The sequence below is a fragment of the Carettochelys insculpta genome, chromosome 4, assembly GCF_033958435.1.
Source record: "Carettochelys insculpta isolate YL-2023 chromosome 4, ASM3395843v1, whole genome shotgun sequence".
Lineage (NCBI taxonomy): Eukaryota > Metazoa > Chordata > Testudines > Carettochelyidae > Carettochelys > Carettochelys insculpta.
The window spans coordinates 52,673,857-52,693,826 of record NC_134140.1 but is presented as its reverse complement, the minus strand read 5'-3'; the positions used below and the strand labels follow the sequence as shown (position 1 = coordinate 52,693,826).

The window sequence follows — 19,970 nt, the reverse complement described above, 5'->3', positions numbered from 1 at the left end:
ATAACAAAATATGGGAATGGCAGAGGTGCTAATGACTTCTTTGATTCAGTTTTCTGTGAGAAGGTTGGTGATGATTAGAGAGCTAACTTGGTGAAAATGAGGATGGTTCAGAAGGCAAAATAGGAAAAGAATTAGTTAAAAATGACTTAGGTAAGTTAGATGTTTTCAAGATACCAAGGCCTGATGAAGTATATCCTAGGATACTCAAGGAGCTGACTGGGGAGATATGAGCTGCTAGCTATTATATTTGAAAAGTAATGGAAAACAGGAGAGATTCCAGAAGAATAGAAAAGGGCAAATATAGTGCCCGTCTATATAAGGGGAAATAAGGACAACCCAGGAAACCATAAACCAGTCAGCCTAACTTCTGAACCAGGAAAAACAATAGAGCAAATTATTAAGTAATCAATATGCAAACATCGAGAACAGCATTTCCCAAATAGTGTTCCATGGAATGCTGCTGTTGTGCACAATGTGAATAGGTATTTCTTGAAAAAAAAAAATCAGTGCTAGTGATATTTTTCCTTCTGAAATGTTAAATAAGAAATTGTGTGTATCAAAAATAGGAAGGTGTTTAAATGGCATTTAGGTAGTAGGTATATTAATACTCATAACACGTTATACTGGGATAGTTATCTGACTCATGATGAAACAGATGCAAAACCAATCTTCCCATTAAAAAACTTGTTGAATGTTACTTATTTTTATTTTCCAATAGTTTTCTGTAAAAATATCAAATTTCTGAAGACACAAAATTTAAAAATATTCTCCATACTCTGTTTTGTTTCTTTTTCATAAAAATATTTTTAAGCTTTAAGGAAGGGCAGTCCTTTTTTAAACAATATTGTCATTTCTATTTTTGAACAAAGACACTAACCATCCTTCTTTTGGCTGTTATATTGTTGTTTTGTTCTGGGTTTGTACATAATTTTTAATTTTTATACTTAATTATAAGGTTACTAACTATCCTCCTATCAGAAGGACATAAGTTGTTCATTCAGATGATTTTTCTCTTACTGGGGTTTTTTTGTTCTTTGTAAAATAAGGTTTTTAAAAAACTAGCTCTTCTAAATCAAGCTTTGAGCATGGCATTTTTTCAGTATGAATCTCTCCCCCATTCCCTGACCAGCAGTATGTGTTCTGTCAATATATTCCAAGCCCAAAAGTGTTCTGTGGCCAAATTAGTTTTGGAAACGCTGATCTAGAAGTTAATAAGGTGATAACTCTCGCAATGGCTTTGTCAAGAGCAAATCAAGTTAAACTAACCTAACAGCTTTCTTTGGTTGGATAACAAGCCTTGTTGATAAGAGACAAGATCTACATGTATATCTAAATTTTAGTAAAGCATTTATTAAAGTCATGTGTAGTAGGTGGTAGTAGTAGTAGGCATCCTTCGGTCTGCATAGATTATGGATCGCGCCCATTATAGTTTCAATTGAGGACTTCATTTACAGCATCTACAGAGGTTTGTACACCTGGGGATGATCATACGATGTTCTCATACGATGAGCTGCAATTTTGGTAAAGGAAGCCTGAGTCAGCAGGAAATCTCAATTGGTTTTATTTGGCATCAGAGACACAATTCTGATGCTCTAACTATGTTAATTTTGTTAATATGTTTATTATAAGCAAAGCAAACATCTGTAGTTAATGTTAGCATCGTATACCAAATGATAACCACCTTATTTCAGTGGCTTACAACTCTGTCACCCTTTAACTATTTGGGGAAAAATTTTCTGTACTCAGGAGCAAATCCTCAGCTTGTGCAAAAACTGCCCTCTGCCTTCACAGTTTTATGACAAGTTATTTCAGGTTAGGGTCTCCACGTTTGTGATAGCCTCTGATTTGTTTTAATTTGTGTGTTTGAAGTATAAAGAAAATAAGGCACCAAAGTTTCTTCAAAGCTATGTTTCTGGATTTCTTGGTTTCTTTCAGCTACTAATTCATTCATAAATTTTAAATATTCACTGACTTCAGTAAGATTCTGTTGAGGCAAAGTCTTTTAATCACCCTGTAGTGCTAAGACTTCTAAGTCTGCTGTTTTCAGGCCTCAATAAGTCCCTGGAAATTCCTTTAATCTAGTTGGTTCCTTTAAAGACTTGAGATAATCTGTAGGTGACATTTGTATTCATTTTACAGGGAGTATATTATTCTCAATGTATTTATTATTGTGAGAGGGGAAAATTTGTCTATAAAGGAAATCTTTGCCTTAGTAATAAGGAATTCAACCTGTTCTAAGTGAACTCAGGCTAAAACACATTTTTTCTGTATACATGCACATTCCCGCTCCACCCACCCACCCACACACACGATAGTGACTGTTAAAAGCCTTGCACCTCTCATGAACTTCACAGAAATTCTTGAAGGAATTAGTCTCTGCAGTATTAAGGACCCAATCTAAAGTCTGCTAAAATACGTTGGAGTTTGGTCCTAGATCAGACTCTTGGTACATTATCCCAAATGTTTGGGAATAATTGAGGCAAAGGCTGTTTCAAGTATGGCTGCTGTGGGTGTTTACAATGGAGGGAGTGTTGAAAGGGCAAAATTCCTTCCTGTGCTTCTGTATCCATTCTTTTTGTTCCATTTCTTTTTTTTTAACATTTTTCTCCATTTTATAAAAGCTATTTGATTTTTGCCAATTGTCACTCAAAGTTTAGAACACTTAAGTAAATAAAATACTTCATATATTAAGTAAATCCAATACACTGATGTGTTTGTTAATAAAGCAGGATAAGTATACGTGTGAGACTGTCGGTGAAAATAAAGCCAGATGGAAGATGTGTGTGTGTTATCATCAATCCCATACCTGTCACTTTACCAAATTTACAGAGAGCATGGATATTTATCAACATTCGAAGCAAATACAAATGAGTGAATTATTTTTCATTCTAAAATGGGTCAAAATACAAAATCTGTCCAATTCTTTTCAGAACATGAAGGTATTTAAAAAACAAAACAGAATACGAGAAGAGGGAGGTAGAATGTCCATGTGGCAAATATGCCAGCAATTTGCCACCTGGTCTGAGTAGATTAAAGAAAATTTGGGAAACAAATTATACTGAAGGCAAAAAGTAGATAATACAGACAAAAGTACACCTACACTGGAATCAACACTGACACAAAATAGAAGAAAAATAGAGCTCTGCATTCTCTGGTAAGTTAATATGACCATATCTTGTGCTTTCCAGGACTTGCTGATGGTCCTTTGGAGGATTTTGTGCTAAACTTTAACCCAGCAACAAAATCCCTGTACAAATTGAATCAACCTGTCTAAGAAAGACTTGAAGGAGAATTATGCTGCCCTGAATGACAAAATTAAAGTGACACTCTCTGGAAATGATTAGTTGTTAGGGTATATTTTGTTCTTGTTTTATTTTTGATGATTGACTGGCTTACAATGGCAATTTTGTAGAATTATTTTTTATAGTTTGTTTCCCCTTTTGTGTGGAAAAGCCTAATTTTGGGGGGAAGATTTGAAGATGATAATTTCAACAACATAATCATGTTCTTGCATTTTTGTCTCAAACTTATTTAAAAATGAATTTTCTTGACAGGGTATGGCAGCTCTTAGACTCTTACTGTGCAAAATTCACCCAAAAATTAATGTTGAATGAAAAATTTGAATTAGTTTGGCTAAATTAGTGCTAAAATCTCTCTAATGAATTCTGTTTTTAGGACGTAATATTGGCACATGGTTCTTCAAAAAGTGTTCAAAGTATTTGCTGTCCATTATTCAATAATTTTTCAGCTGTATCTCATAAATCGTTTGACTCATTTATGTCAGAGCTGGTCAAACATTTTGCACAGAGATGACTCAGAGAGAGTCAGAGAGCCAAGTTTAGAACAGGCTTTTCTTGAGGTATGGTATTGAGTGCTGATTATAACCTTGAGCATGAAAAGGTGGCTTCATTGCTCTGCCGTGTAACTGGAGCTATAGAACTGGCTGTGGCCACAGTTGGCCAAAACTTTGAAATGGCCATACAAATGTCCCTTTTAAAAATTACTCATGAATTGAATTACTAACTGAAGATTACTCATTAGAAGATTACTAACTGAAATGAATATTCAGTGCCTCATTAGCATTAGGAGGCTACTGGCCCCGGTGTTTCAAAAGCACCACTTTCAAACGTGTGTGGCTACACGGGGGTCCTTTTTGAAATGACCCTGCACATTCTGAAATCCCCTTATTCCCCTCCACCATTTCAAAGTTTTGGCCAAGTGTGGCCACGGCCAATTTTGTTTAAAATTAAGGGATTCCAGAAAATACTGTTCTATCGACTTAAATTTTGCATTTTATTTAATGTTGTTTAGGTTTCGTAGCATAAAATTCCTGCCATTGTTTTAGTAAGATGCAGGTGACACGCAGGACCTCCAGCCAGAAAAGATTACAAAATACTCACGGAGGAACATTATTTTTTATTAGGTTCATCTTGTCATACAGGGAAAGATAAAGGAATTGTAATTTCCCCCAATGTTCTGATATTGTATTTATAACTGAGGCTCAAATTTAATGAGGTCCTTTAAGTTAGTGCCAACTATACCTAAATAGATGTACCTCTCTCCTGTATAGGTATATTCCATTTGCAAAATTAATCCAGGTAACAGCCTGATTGCATCTCTTTTGGCTGACACGGAGTACACCAAAATCAACAAGATCCAAAATTTCATGTATTGTATTTTCCAGCTCCTAATAGTTACATTGCGAGCATGTTTCAGCTTAAAATCCTCCTCATTTCTCCCTGAAATATCTTTGATATTTTTCTTTGTCACTATGGCTAAGGGCTTTTATGCAAAAATAAATACAGGGGAAAGGGGCATTCCTGTCATGTTGCAATCTACCCTCTGGTATGGCCTCCATATCCATTTACCAAATTTCTTGCCAAACTTTTTTGTAGTAGTAGAGAGAGAAATCCAAATATTCTTACGTAATGATGTAGACTCTGTTTTTGAGAGTTTTTAGTGGGGTCAAAATTTCACTTTAGGCATCTCTTTTGTTTTTTCACTACAAAGATTCAGTGGTTTTTTTCTTTACACAGAGGGCTTTTAAGTATTTGGCATTTGGATCCTGAAATCATTACCACAGGAAATAAAAACCTACATAATCTCATTCTATGAAACCCAGTGTTCATATTTTTAAAAAAGACATTTGGAGCGCATAGAGGGGTCAAATGTCTTTTGATTGTATTGGCTTTTCGCAAGCTTCGCTACGCAATCAGAAAGTCAATACGAATAAATTCCTCAGGTAAAATATTTGATTTTTTCCTTTTAATGGGTTTTCCCTGGCTTTTACTGTCTGAGAAAATTCCCCCTGCAAATGGTTCACAAGCTGAGTGCACCATTCAGTCATTCTTCTTTGGAACAGTTTCAGTTACTGCAGATTGAGGATGTGGGCAAGGTGGTTGGAATAGTGCATCCAATCATATGCTTGCTTGACCCCTGCCCTTTTTGGCTTATTAAATCTAACTGGGTGAGTGCAGAGGCTTATTAATGCTTCTTTTAGATCTGGTATAGTTCCAGCTGCCTTGAAAGACACAGTGATAAAACCACTACTTGAAAAGCCTTCTCTGGACCCACATGACTTGAATAACTATCGTTCCAGTTGCTAATATTTCATTTTTGGGCAAGATGCTTGAGTGAGCTGTGGCATTGCATCTTCAGGCATTCCTGGAAGAAACAGACTATTTAGATCCATTTCAGTCTGGTTTAAGCTGGGCTTTGGAACTGAACCTGCCTTGGTCTCTCTGGTGGATGACCTTTGCCAGGAAGTAGACAGAGTGAGTGTGTCCCTGGGAATTCTCTTGGACTTCTCATCAGCTTTTTGATACCATTGGAGTATCCATCTGGAAATGCTGGGGGCTTTTGGTATCAGAGGCCCTGTTTTTCAGTCTTTCCACTTTTATGTGTGAGGATATTTTCAGAAGGTGGAACTAGGGGGCTGTGCTATGGGATCCTGCAAGATTCCATATAGTTCCCTATGCTGTTTAACATCTACATGAAGCTGCTGGGAGAATTCATAAGGAGTTTTGGTGGACTGTGCCACCAATATGCAGATGACACCCACATCTATTTCCCTTTTGACATCAGAATCTGGTATGGTGGTAACTGATCTAAACCTGTGTCTGGAGGTGGGGATGGACTGGATGAAAACTAGTAGGCTGAAGTTGAATCCAGATAAGACTGAGGTTATGTGGGCCGGGAGAGCATGTGTTCAGGAATGTGGCATTGTACCTGGTTTAGATGGGGTTATTGTTCCTCTGAGAGAACAGGTCTGCACCTTGGAGTCCACTTGGACCCCTTTTTAACATTTGAAAAACAAATTTCTTTGGTGGCTAGGAGTGTTTTTGGGTAGCTTCATCTGATCCTCCAGCTGCAATGCTTCCTGAGCAATCATGACTTGGCCACAGTGATCCAGGCTCTTGTCCCATCTCGACGAGATTATTGGAATGCACTGTATATGGGAGTGCCTTTAAGGAGTCTTCAGAAAATTCAACTGGACCAGAATGTGGCTGCCTGAGTTTTAACTAACACTGATTATGCAGAGCATATAATGTCAGTGATCTGGCAGCTGCACTGGCTTCCAGTATGTTTCTTGGCACAATTTAAGGTATTAGTTGTGACTTATAAAACCTTAAATGGGTCCACGGTATTTAAAGTACCATCTTTTCCTGTATGAACCTACCAGGGGATTGAGATCAACTGGGAAGACTCTTCTTACTGTTCCCCGACTTAGGGAGATAAGATTGATTATCAACACAGAGCTCCCAGGCTGTTGAATTCTCTTCCCCAGGATATTCGCATGGCTCCACCATTAAATGGCACCAGATTAAAGCTACCCTTTTTACTCAGGCTTTCATTGGTGTTTGAGTTTGTGTGTGTGATCCTTCTTTTAAGATGTTTTGGTAGGTTTTATGTCCTTTTTGGAGTTTGGTGTTTTTAAATCTTTTTATATATGTTTATATTGTTTTTGAAAAATTAAACTGCTTGAATATTTGAAATACATAGACAGGGTGAAAATATTTTAAATAAATAAATAAGTTCAGGTAATCTCAGAGCAAGCATTGTTTGCAATGGTGACCACTACATTTAATTAGTAAAAAATACAAACAATTAGAATTCAGCTCTGGAGAGAAGAGAAAAAAATGTCTTTTTGTGATCCAAAATGAAAGTGAAAAGGGTTTGGACTGTTGATCAAACAGTTCTTTCTCCAATATGAGATATTCAGGGCATTAAAAACATGCTGACCATCTAGTTCATTCACTTTTTTTGTATATATATGATATATAAACACTAGGAACCAGATTGTGGTAGTAATGATTGGTCTACATTGGAGCATTGTGAATATCTTGAGGTATCTCCGGAATGCTTTGTACCTCAGGAAGATTCGGTAAGAGCCCCTACCCTCTACCCCATCATGAAGAGTGGCTATTTTTTTCCACCTATTAGGAGAGGTAGTAAGGTCGGACAGCTGTATTGGATTGTGTAAGACCCCCTCCTCACACGCCCAACCCTGATTTCTGTACCCTGCACATCCCAACCGTCTCTCCTGAGTCCCTACTTACACTCACAACTCTAACTTCTGCACCCTCTACATCCTTCCACCCGCCTGCCCTGAGGCCCCTTTACTCTACCCCTCACTTAATTTTTTTTACAGCTACTGTCATATTGAACCCTCTCAGGAGCAATCCAACAGTACATGTAGGAAATTTAAGTTACTTTTACCCCTGAGATTCAGATCTATTACTTTCTGAATTAAGATACCACAAGAAAAGAAAGACAGGCATAGTGGCCTAGGAAGGTGGCGATGTTCCACATTACTGTGAAGAAGACCAAGGTTAATTTTTTTCTTAGCATTGTTTCTCATCTCACAACTGTTTTACACCAGAGTAATTTCAGTACTTTGAACCCTTTATCAGACAACACATGGTTCTGATTTGGTCACTGTTGTAGACTCTGATTGCTTTGAGTGTCTGGCTTTGGAGCCAATAGGTAGGAAAAAATCGTGTATATAGAAGACATGCATGAATTAATAACACAGATTTAAATCCTTCTCTTCCCCTGTGCCATGTATGCGGGAAGACAGGTTCTTGGAGTTGACGTCAGAGATGTAAGGGAGGAGATAGAAGCTGAGCACAGTCTTATGCCACCTTCCTATTTATGAAACTCTGGGTGAGAGGTGCTACCCTAGGTTTTAATTTACAATCAGAGCATTAGCTCAATAACCTTGAGGAGTAGAAAGCATGTGATAATCAAGTTAGTTATTTTCCTGTGAGTAAAGAAAAGGAAATCCTCGTGGATAAGAATGCAAAGACCATGGAAATAGCCACTCAGTGTAATTTAACTGCTGAATCTGAAGATTTCATGCAGTAGGCAAAGGAGATAATGTAATAGCCTCTGTTGTTTAGGAAATGGGTATTTTGAGTGAGAAGGATCTCTTTTGAAAAAACTGACAAAATAGCACAGGGTAAAGGGCTATTTAAAGGTACATTTTGAAGCTTCAATTGTATATTATGACCATCTTGCCAGAAAGGCAGCTGCTTGTGCTAATGATCTTTAAAAGTCCATAAGGGACATGACAATTAAATCAGGGCTGGGAGAAATATCTATAGCAGCTGCTTTTTTTTTCCAGTGCATCCCTTGATATGAACATATTCTGAGCTCAAATGGTTGCTCTCAACATAGTGTCTCAGACAGTTACTGCTCTGTACCTGGAAAAAAAATAGACAAACCAAGCATGCTCTTTGGCAGGGAATTACATGAGATTGTTGTAGGGTCCAGTGAAAGACAAAACACATTTACTGTCTTAGAAACTAACACAAAATAATTTTAGAGATTCCTACGTACAATCACTGACAATCCCATTCAGAAGAGCTTTTTATTATAAAGGAAAGCCGTGTACCACAGGAAAAGGATGATGAAGTATGCAAGATCGAAGTGCAGCTCAAATTCATCATTCAAGTAGATGAAGTCTAGCTTTTTGTCATTTCCCTATTTTGCCAACAAAGAGGAGAACTTAGTTGGACAGAGATGATTCCTCTTGCTAGAAAAGAGTGAGCATTGGCAGTTTTTTGTTTAGTTTATTTTCTTTTTAATTGGAATAACAAAACACTCCATAATCAAGCTCCCTGTGACTTTCCAGTTATTTAAATTCACAAATTAAATATGCAGTCAGCTCACTCTTCGTGCCAAAGCAGCTGCTAATAATCAAATGCTATAACAACCATGTACCTCAATGCATACCTCAATCCATCCTCAGAAGCTGGATGAGACAAATAGACTGAGCTTTGGCCCTGGAATTGGCAAATTAGGTTCTGTTGTACCGAGGGTTGACTGAGAGCATTCTCAAAGCCGCGAGACTTTATGGAGCAAATCTCTATTGTATCAAGTCTATTATAGCATGAATGGATTTAGCATAAATGCCTCAACTGATTGCAACTGTAATAGGGCTTCACAGGGAGAGGTGGTCTCTTAGCTAGGCTTATCCTAGATATTGTGTATGTTTTTTTGTGTAAAATAAGAATATAATGCTTAGGCAAGGCTATAATATGGGTTGGGTTTTTTTTTTGTTTGTTTTTTTCCCACAGTTCTAACTGAATTTCACCTTTGTATCTTTTTTTTCCCTCTCATTTTCATGTCCTGTGTGTGTTTCCCAGGACAGCCCACTGGTCTTGCAGTCTGACAGAAATGTAACTGTGAATGCAAGAAATCACATGGGACAGTTAACGGGACAACTAACTGTAGGTGAGTGTTCTTCACTAAGATTTTATGTATTATTTTGCTCTTAAAATAGTATTTTTATTCAGTGATATACAAGAAAATATTAGTAAATGGCTGTATATTTTTCCCTTGCAAAAGCTCTGATAATCATACTAAAAATAGTACATCAGGCTTGAATCAACTCATTGATGTCAATGGGAAGTAGAACTAGTTTTTAAAAAGAGGAAATGGCTTTTTCATTAACTGAAATATTTTATTTTTTCCCATTTTTTCTTCTTTTGTCACAAAACCCAAATATTTCACCTGACAGGTCTGCAAAAAATGAATTTTTTCTTATTGCTTCCAATATTTTTCTTGAGAGTAATTATCAGTTTTCTAATGGAAAGACTTCCATATGTTCAATCAGCATGAACAAGGTTCCCTAGCTCTGATCCTGAGTTTGGTGGTGAACAAAATGGATTGCAGAATCTGAGTAACAGAATGAAATCAGTGTAAACCAAGTTGATATTCTTTCCTAGAGGGCTAAATGTTTTCTGTGTTTGTTGTCAGTACGTAATTGTGCTGTAATATAGAACATATTCCCAGTCATTAATGAAAATACTCATGATGTATGTTTATTTTATAACTGAACTATAAAATATAAGCAATGATCATTCCAAATGAAATTAAAATTCAGAATGATCTAATGTTACAAACTTCCCTGTGGTATATTTTTCTCTTGGTTTCCTTTTTCTTTATCCTGCTTTTATTAAGTGTAATATTTCCTATTATAAGTCCATTTTATTTTAAATAGAAGTATGTATTGATTTCTAATAAGGCTGTATATTTTAGTGGTTAGCACAGGACTGAAGGCATTGTTGGCATTCATGAGTGTATGGATGGAAAAGGTCAATACCGAGGTACCCTTTAAAATAATTAAATGCCCAAGATAGAGAGTATTGTAGAGAAAAGTAAAGGGATACTGGATAGGAAACCAAAAGGGTATTGGTTTTCCAGAAGAACTAAACTGTATGTGTGTTGTGTGTATAAAATGTGTTACCATTTAGATGCAATTTTGAAGAGCCTTACGCTAGGATGTGTTTAACAAAAGTTGCGACTTTTTTGATGATGTTAACTTGAAAAGCCCTTGATCTTGTCTGCTAAATTTTGCTATGAGGAGGGAAAGAGAAAACAGTCTCCTACAACTTACTGTTAATTGCTATAGAACTTTAGTATTATTTACAGTTTGATCAGATTGTTCTCCAGTACAGGATGGTACAATAAAATAAAAAGTTTTTCAGGAAAGTAATGTGTCTGTCAAGGGTTTGTCATCAGTGTTATCATAAAATATTTCTGTCATCTTGTGTATAGAATAAAACTTGTGGATAAAAAAATCTTATGTTGCCTGGGGAAAAGGATATTAAAAATCTTTTTAATAAAGAACTGTATCTCATTTTATGAAACCTAAGATGTATTCAACCTGGAGAATCAACATACTTTATATTCTACAGGAAGAGGATATGTCCAAAGGAATATTGTCATATTGTTTACAAATTCAAGAAGAAATAACACAAAGTACTGAGTCATCTTAAACTACTCAGAATGTTGTATTTATGGCTTTATGGAACCTTTTACTAGAGGTTGGGAATTTTTGTTGGAATCTGCTGTTTGCCTAAAATAAAAACTTTCTGCAGAAATGTTATCTGTTTCAATAAAACATTTGTCAGGAAATTTTCTCCAGTCCAGGATGGAAGTTAGAATTAAAAAACAGACTAATACAGTCGTAGCCAATGGTTTAGTGATTAGGTGTGTTATCTTTCATGTGGAAGAATCCCAAGACCATAGGCATTGTAAACATTTGAAACACAATTAAAATTTGGTACAGATTATGAACTGGGTGTGTATCTGGTGGAACCCACTAGGATTTTTTTCAGTGCCTGTACAATATTGTCTGCAATCTTCAGATGTTGGGCAATGAAACGCAACTATTCTTTGTCTTTGTGCCACATCAGCAGCGTCCATGGACAAAGGAGCTATGGTTGGAAAGAGATTGGTTAGCAGTGACTTACATTGGGTATCATCTATCACACTTTGGCTATGTCTACACTAGCCAAAAACTTCGAAATGGCCATGCAAATGGCCATTTTGAAGTTTACTAATGAAGCGCTGAAATACATATTCAGCGCTTCATTAGCATGCGGGCGGCCGCGGCGCTTCGAAATTGATGTGGCTCGCCGCCACGGGGCTTGTCCAGATGGGACTCCTTTTCGAAAGGACCCCTCCTACTTTGAAGTCCCCTTATTCCTATGAGCAGATGGGAATTAACTATGAGCAGATGGGAATAAGGGGACTTCGAAGTAGGAGGGGTCCTTTCGAAAAGGAGTCCCGTCTGGACAAGCCCCGTGGCGGTGAGCCGCATCAATTTCGAAGCGCCGCGGCCGCCTGCATGCTAATGAAGCCCTGAATATGTATTTCAGCGCTTCATTAGTAAACTTCAAAATGGCCATTTGCATGGCCATTTTGAAGTTTTTGGCTAGTGTACACACAGCTTTGTGTTACATTCTCCTTAATCTATACATTTGGTCAAAGGACATTGACTCATACTGGGACCAGAGGGATGAGCTTTCCACAAAATCCATTCAGTTTCCCTTAGATTGGTGTTGTCCCCACCAAAACTTGTGGTATCCCAGAGCACATATTGCCAATATGATCTGTACTGCTTCCTTCACACACTCTTTAATGACTAGTCAGGACTCAACATCCCTTACTTGTGGTCAGGTTCATTCATGTCAAACTGTGCTTTTTCTTTTTCTTTTTAAAGCTGGCAGTATTGATCTCATCTCTTCCTTGTTTTGCTGTCTTCACATGGAAGCAATGTTCTTTATAGATGCTATTCTCTCATATACGCATAACACTCCATTATACCAAATTCCCTTTCAAGTTAGGAATAGTGATCCTAATTGGCACTGTCAAATTATTAATTTCAGATGCTGCCCAAGGTCCAGGTCTTACTAGCCTTGCAAATTGCAATCCCCTCTGCCCCACCCCCCGCACCCCGTGTTGTTAATTCCCTTTTCTATTAAGATGGCTGAGGTAAATTTAACCCATGTAATCATTCTTCTTTCTTTATTTCTTGTATTCCCCATATTAGATGCACAATAAATTTGGTACCATGTATATTGCACTCAATTGCCTGAGAAACATTACTATGCATTTAATTGAAATTTTTACAAATATATTAATACAGTGCAAAGTTTGTGCACTGGAGCACATGTTGATTATATTCCAGGCCTCCTGCTGCAAGGTTAAAGTGCTGCTTCCAGTGGCTTGACCAAATTTATTTATGGAGTTAATTTTAAGGTTTAGTTCTCAATGTTTCTAGAATTCTGAAGGGGTGGGGGCGGCGGGGTGGGGGCGTTCCCTCCCATGCCACCCAGTATAGTTGCTGCAGAATCACTTATGATACGGTTTCTAAAGGGCATCATATTAAAAGATTCTGTGTTGGAGGCATATATTTGGGATTGGGATGGTGGGGTGGGGACAGTGTTCCATATTATTTGCCATCAGAATTGCTTAAATTAAAGCCCATCATCTGGGCCATCTAAAGTGAAAATGTTTTGCCTTAGAAAACCCCCAGATTTCCACAACGTTCCATATCCTGTCTTAAAAGTCCTAGTTTGTTTATATGCCACCACTTTCTTGGAATGTATTGTAGACCCATGAACTTCCAAACCATACAACTCCATCCCCAGTTGGCATTTTGGCCCACAGATACTCCCCAAACACAACCCAGGTAGTTCTTCAATTGTCATCTGTACTACGGCCACATTTAAACAAGACAAGTGTCCTGGAAAGGTAGTGTGATTTTACTTTCAGATGGGGTATTTATAAGTAATTTTCTTCTCTGTTCTTACTGTGCAATTGGTGTCTTTTGTACATCTTAGGTAGCCTTGGGACCAGCAAATCATCAGTTGTAATGTTTCTAAAACTCGACACCAAGTTTTACACACTCTTCACATCAGGGGACACGTTATAAACATTCATCACTTCACCATTGCTAATCTGTAATAAAGGGAAAAAAGAGAAGAAACAATATTTTGTTCTTCACTTTCATGAGTTTTGACATCTCTTCTTTGAACCCAACTCTTTACTTCTCAGGTCTACTAAACATATCTGGGTAAGTCAATCCAATATCTCTCACAGAACATACTACTCTACCATTCAGAAAGAGTGAAAGGAAGGAAGCCTAATCCTGGATCATGACTATAGATATCCATTTGATGCTTGGTCAGGTCTCCTTTGGCACTGAACCATCCCTTGGTTTTCTGTGCTTTCACTTCATTGGTTGACATGCTCTTCTTTCCCTAGTTTTATTACAGTTTTTTTTTCCCTAATATACATGGTGTGAGTTACTCTGGTAATACAATGAATCCTCACTTCTTACAAATGCCCTTTCATAGTTATTGCTGCCCAGCTGTCCAGTAACATTTGTTTTCCCACCTGCACTCCAATGTTCTTTGTCATGGGCTGTCCCCAGCCATTACGTGAAAGGGGTGCTAAAAAGACAGCTGTGGTGCGGGGGGCTGGCAGACTGGAATTTACCAGATGAGGCTGCTCATTGGGCTTGCCTTCTCCACAGAGATTTAACTTCATGATTTCCACCAGTTTGTTTTTGTTAAGCTGTCAGAATGGTCCCCTAACTCTTCCATGTTCCTGATATCCCAGTCCTTTCCTTCAGAAGCCCTCAACCCCTGTGGCTGGATTCCACTGAAGGACATTACTGTGCTGCATGTCCGTTAGAGATCTCCTTTTGCTCTACCTGCTCATTATTTTTATCTTTCCAGTTTGTGGACCTGGCTCTTTAAAAGTTCTTTTCAATTCCTTTATTTATGTAAAATATGTATGAAAATGCCATAAAAGCTGACACATTCCATGTAAATTTTCATTTTAGTCAAAACACAATTTTATCATAAAATTTGGACCAGTACTGTTCTGTACTTCAGCTTCTTTATTGAATAAACAAATTAGATACTAAAATCATGTTATATTCATGAAATTTTGCTTGCTCTGCAAAGGGCCTTTTTAAAATTCTACAACCATTAAATATTGTGTTCAATTTTTGCTTCCTCTAATTAAAAATGAAAACAATTATTTTGGGAGAAGATTTCCTTTAATAAAGTCTCATTAGTATTTAAGACAGTGATTTCAAAACTTGTTTCATAGAATAACATCTGGTTTTCATTTTAAATTGAAGAAACTAAGTCTCTTAAATTCAAATGTGCTGAAACATTTAGCATGTAACAAGGCAGCTAATTTACCAAAAAAGCTCAGTTGTATAAAGATGTGGGATATAAGCAATGAGCTTAGAGTTAGCCATTTGGAAGACCATTTAGGCAAGAAACAATTGGCCAGTTCTGGAAGTGTATTAACTTTCACATAAGGTTTCTAAGGACAGAAGTGTAACTCTGACTACTTGTGATACAGCCATGGCTAACTTTGCTCTGAGATTTTTCTGACATATCCAAGAGAACTACCTTTATTTTTATGCATAAAATAGAAGTGATTTCGGTCAGGTTGCATGATAAAGAATTCATTTTGATATCCCTGCAGATAACCATATTTCTGACAGTACTCCCATCGCTGTGTTGACTGGTGTGTGTATGTACTACAGGATAGTTAACATTCAGGAGTTGATAACAAAGATGTATGATTAAAATTACTAATAAATAAAATTTCCATTTAACTCTAAGGGAAATATATTGGACATAGTCAAACACTTATTAGTCACGTCTACACATGCCGGCTACTTCAAAATAGCCGCGCCAACTTCGAAATACCGCCTGCCACGTCTGTACGTGGCGAGCGCTATTTTGAAGTTGACATAGACGTAAGTCAGCAAGATTTCAAAGTCGCTATCCCCATCAGGGGATGGGAATAGCACCCTACTTTGACGTTGAACGTCGAAGCAGGGCACGTGTAGCCGATCCGCGTCCCACAACATCAAAATAGCGGGGTCCGCCATGGCAGCCATCAGCTGAGGGGTTGAGAGACGCTTTCTCCAGCCCCTGAGCTCCATGGTCGCTGCGTGCAGCGGCCCCTTAAAGCTTCCCACCCCCGCCTTCCTGTGCAGGAAGCTGAGAATGCGTGCAGGCAGCAGCAGTAACACGTGGCTAGCCTGCATGCCTACCTGCAGCCCCAAGACACCCCCCTGCTGCAATGGCCGCCTGCCAGCCCCCCAAGCGCCCCCAAGGCATCCCCCCAAGGGGAGCCAGGGCTCCCAGCCTGGCAGCCAGCCCGGGAAGAGGCAGCGGGGCCCCTCCTGGACAGAGGCCGAGATCCGGGACCTATTGGGGCTCTGGAACGAGGAGGAGGTGCTCCAGGTAATGGGGAGCAAGAGGCGGAAAGCGGATGTGATTGCTCAGCTGGCCGAGGGCCTGGCCACCCGGGGTCACCATGACCACACTCCTGACCACATCAGGACTACTGTTAAGGAGCTGTGGCAGGGTTACGCCCGGGCCCGGGATGCGGCCAGCTGATGTGGGGCCACCCCCGCCACTTGCCCCTTTTACAGGGAGCTCAGGGAAATCCTGGGCCCCTGGTACACCTCCTCCCCACTGGCCACTCTTGACACCTCAGCCGACGAGCCCCAGCAGGCCCCAGAGGCGGAGTCCGCCCCAGAGGCGGATTCCACCCTGGAGGTGAGCCCCAGCAGGCCCCAGAGGCGGAGTCCACCCCGGAGGCGAGCCCCAGCAGGCCCCAGAGGCGGAGTCCACCCCTGGGATGCCAGAGGAAAAGGAGGGGGAATCCTCCTCCAGCAATGGGGGGCTCCAAATAATCCTGCCGTCCTGGAGCTCCAGCAGGGCGTCCGCCCAGAGGTTGTTCCCCGACCGTGGGAGCGGGCCATCAGGTATGTACCCCCCCGGTGCACACCCCCGGGGTTGAGGGGCAGGGACAAGAGACATGACCAGGGCCCTCCACATGCCCAGATGACCATGGCCCCAAGGACAGCAGTGGAATGTCCCTCAGAAGAGTACATCAGCCCCTACCCCCCCAGCAGGACAGTGCCATGTCCCATCCCTGGGGATGGGGGGAGTGGAACCTAGGGTCCCCCGGGGCGGGAGGACACCCATCATCATCAGCAGCATCTCCCGGGGACGGGGATGGGGAACCAGCAGCAGAGGGGTGGGGGGACAAGGGCCCTAGCTTGGGGGCCACACTAACGGCTGTGTCCACTCTTCTTTTCACCCCTGTGTTCTGCAGCTGCACCATCAGAAGGCCCGGAGAGCACCAGCGAGGTGTCAGTGGTCCTGGAAAGCCCACCTGGGCCATTGCTGCAGGCCAACCCCTCGGCGGAGCACCAACCAGCCCCAGGGTGGGGTTGACAGCAGACCCAGCACCACCAGAGGACGGCAATGGACCCCCAGCTGCTCGCAACCCTCCGGTGTCAGCGGGAGGTGTTGGAGGGGCGCCTGCAGGTGGACGAGTGGCAGCTGCAATTTCAGGAGCGGGCACTGGCCTGGCACCAGGAGGCATAGGGGACCTTTATGCGCACTTTTGAGCACATAGCGGACTACCTGGTTCTCCATGCCACGCTGCCCTGCCCGCTGCTCCGACCGCCGTCCCACCACCGTCTGCCACCCCGGGGCCTTCCGCCAAGGGGGACCTGGGGCCTGCTGACACCCACCGGCCGTATCTGCCGGTTGGCCTGGCCCCCAGCCAGCCTCGGCCAGGGCTGAGGCTGAGGCGAGGGTCGCGCCCGCCAACCCCAGGCACTGGACAGTAGGGGGTGCGGGGCCCAGGACATGCCCCCCTCCCCCTTTGTACATATCCCCATTATATTTGTATATAGTTTGTGTTAGACCCCTGTTCTTTTGTGATACCTGCCCCCCCATGAAAATAGTTCCCCCCCTTTTGTTCCACTGTTTTATTTTATATATATATTGTATTAATAAGAGAATTCACTGTTTTGTGGTTTCAAAAACAACAGGTCTATTTTTATTTGCAAGCAAAGTGGGGGGGGTGTGGGTGTGGGGGCAGGGAGTGTTGTGGAGGGTGGGGGGTCTGCCAGTGTTCACCCCGCGGCCTGGTCAAAATGGGCCCGCAGGGCCTCCCGGCTCCAGATCCCCTCGGGGTCCACCTGCCGACTGGGGGGAGCGGGTGGCTGCACGTCAGCCCTGCTAGCCTCCACAGCCCAGCCCTGAAAGAATGTCTCCCCCTTGCTCTCGACCAGGTTGTAGAGTGCGCTGCACACGCCCACAATCTGGGAGATGTTGGTGGGGCCTGCATCCAGGCAGGTGAGGAGACACCTCCAGCGCCCTTTGAGGCTGCCAAAAGTGTGCTCAATCACCTGGCGCTCATGGTTCAGGCACGTGTTGAAGCGCTTCTGGCTGGCTAACAGATGGCCCGTGTAAGTGTGCATGAGCCAGGGCTGGAGGGGGTATGCCACGTCTGCGATGATGCAGAGGGGCATGGTGGTGTCCCCCACAGGGATCTCCTGCTGGGGGATGTAGGTCCCCGCCTCCAGCCAGCGGTACAGGCCCTAATTCCTGAACACCCAGGCGTCGTGGGTGGTGCCAGGCCAGCCAACATAAATGTCCAGGAAGCGGCCCCAGCTGTTCACCAAGGCCTGGAGGACCACCGAATGATAGCCCTTCCTGTTCAGGAAGCGTCCTCGGCTGTGCTCTGGAGCTCGGATGGGGATATGGGTCCCATCCAGAGCCCCGAAGCAATTTGGGAAGCCCAGGCTGGCAAACCCTGTGATGGCGGCATCCGGGTCCCCAAGCTGCATGAACCTGTGGAGGAGCAGGGCGTTGATGGCGCGGACGACCTGCAGGGGAAGGACATGGGAGAGCACCAGTGAGGGGTGTGCAGGGTGTGTCTGGCCCTCCCCCCCCCAGGGCTGCTCTCCCCCTCCCCGTGGGTCCTCTTACCTCCACGAGGACAGCCCCGACGGTGGCCTTGCCCACGCCAAACTGCTGGCCCACGGATCAGTAGCTGTCTGGAGTCTCCAGCTTCCAGACAGGGATGCCAACCCATTTCTTGACGCTGAGGGCAGGCCGTATGGCGGTGTCCTGGTGCCTCAGTGCGGGGGTGAGCCACTGGCAGAGCTCCAGAAATGTCTGCCGGCTCATGCGAAAGTTCTGGAGCCAGCGGTCATCGTCCCAATTGCCGAGCACCAGCCGCTCCCACCAGTCAGTGCTCGTGGGGTAGCTCCACAGCCGGTGGTGTGTGCGGCGGGGGTGGGGCAGAGGACAGCAGGGTCTGGGGCTGCTCCCTCCTCCCCTGCGGGCAGCTCCTCTTCTGTGACTAAAAGGTGATCAGCTGCCTCCTGCATGGCATTGGGCAGGGCAAGCACTGCTCGTGCAGGGGCAGCTGTGAGGACCTCTGGCTGCTGCTGCTGCTGGGGGTCCATACTGCTTCGCCGAGGTGTGCATGCCTATGGCTCTGCAGACCGTGTGCTGTGCAGGCTGTGTGTGTCTGGGAGGGGCCCTTTAAGGGAGCAGCTAGCTGTTGCCCCAGAAGTGCTAGTCCGCCCTGTGACCCTGTCTGCAGCTGTTCCTGGCACCCTTATTTCGATGTGGGCCACTTTGGCGTGTAGACGCTCCCCTGCAGCGCCTACTTCGATGTGGTGCTGCCCAACGTCGACGTTGAATGTTGACGGCACCAGCCCTGGAGGACGTGTAGACACTATTCATCGAAATAGCTTATTTTGATGTCGCTACATCGAAATAATCTATTTCGATGTAGCATTCATGTGTAGACGTAGCTATTGATTCCTTCTGGCAGATGAGATTCTGAAGCATCTTTTTCACTTGCTTGGTAGGTAGTCTTGTCTCTTCTTTGAAGCTGAAAGTCAGGTTGTTTTGGTCCCTGCATTTATTCCTGAAGATTGATGTGGGCATCAGTACCTCAGTAGAGATACAGTTTACCCTGTTTTGAGAAGATCTGTGAAGAGGATATGCCAGCTGACTGGAAGGAAGGCTACCTCATCAAGATCCCAAAGAAGGGCAACTTGAGCAGCAGCTATAGAGCATCACTTTTCTGTCAGTGCCAGGAAAGATCTGCCCATAGATCCTCACTGCTGCTACTAACCACCAACTCTCGAGGCAAAAGGGGCCATATATATATATATACACACACACACACACACACACACACACACACTCTCTCTCTCTCTCTCTCTCTCTCTCTCTCTCTCTCTCTCTCTCTTTCTCTTTTGGCTAACATAAGCTTGGTTGCTCTCAAATACCTTTAGTCTGATGCACATTGTTAGCAAA

The 19,970-nt window shown here is 42.4% G+C and overlaps 1 protein-coding gene across 6 annotated transcripts in view; it reads left to right on the top strand.

Moving 5' to 3' along the window:
• SGCZ (sarcoglycan zeta) overlaps positions 1–19,970 on the top strand; it is a 470,824-nt gene that overhangs the window by 334,886 nt on the left and 115,968 nt on the right. For all 6 annotated transcript variants that reach the window (XR_012645368.1, XR_012645367.1, XR_012645369.1 and 3 more), the window contains one exon: positions 9,651–9,738. Coding sequence is in view for 2 of the 6 variants with exons in the window: in XM_074992835.1 (XP_074848936.1) it covers positions 9,651–9,738 (88 nt within the window). In the remaining 4 variants the exon portion in view is untranslated. The remainder of the gene's footprint in view (positions 1–9,650; positions 9,739–19,970) is intronic.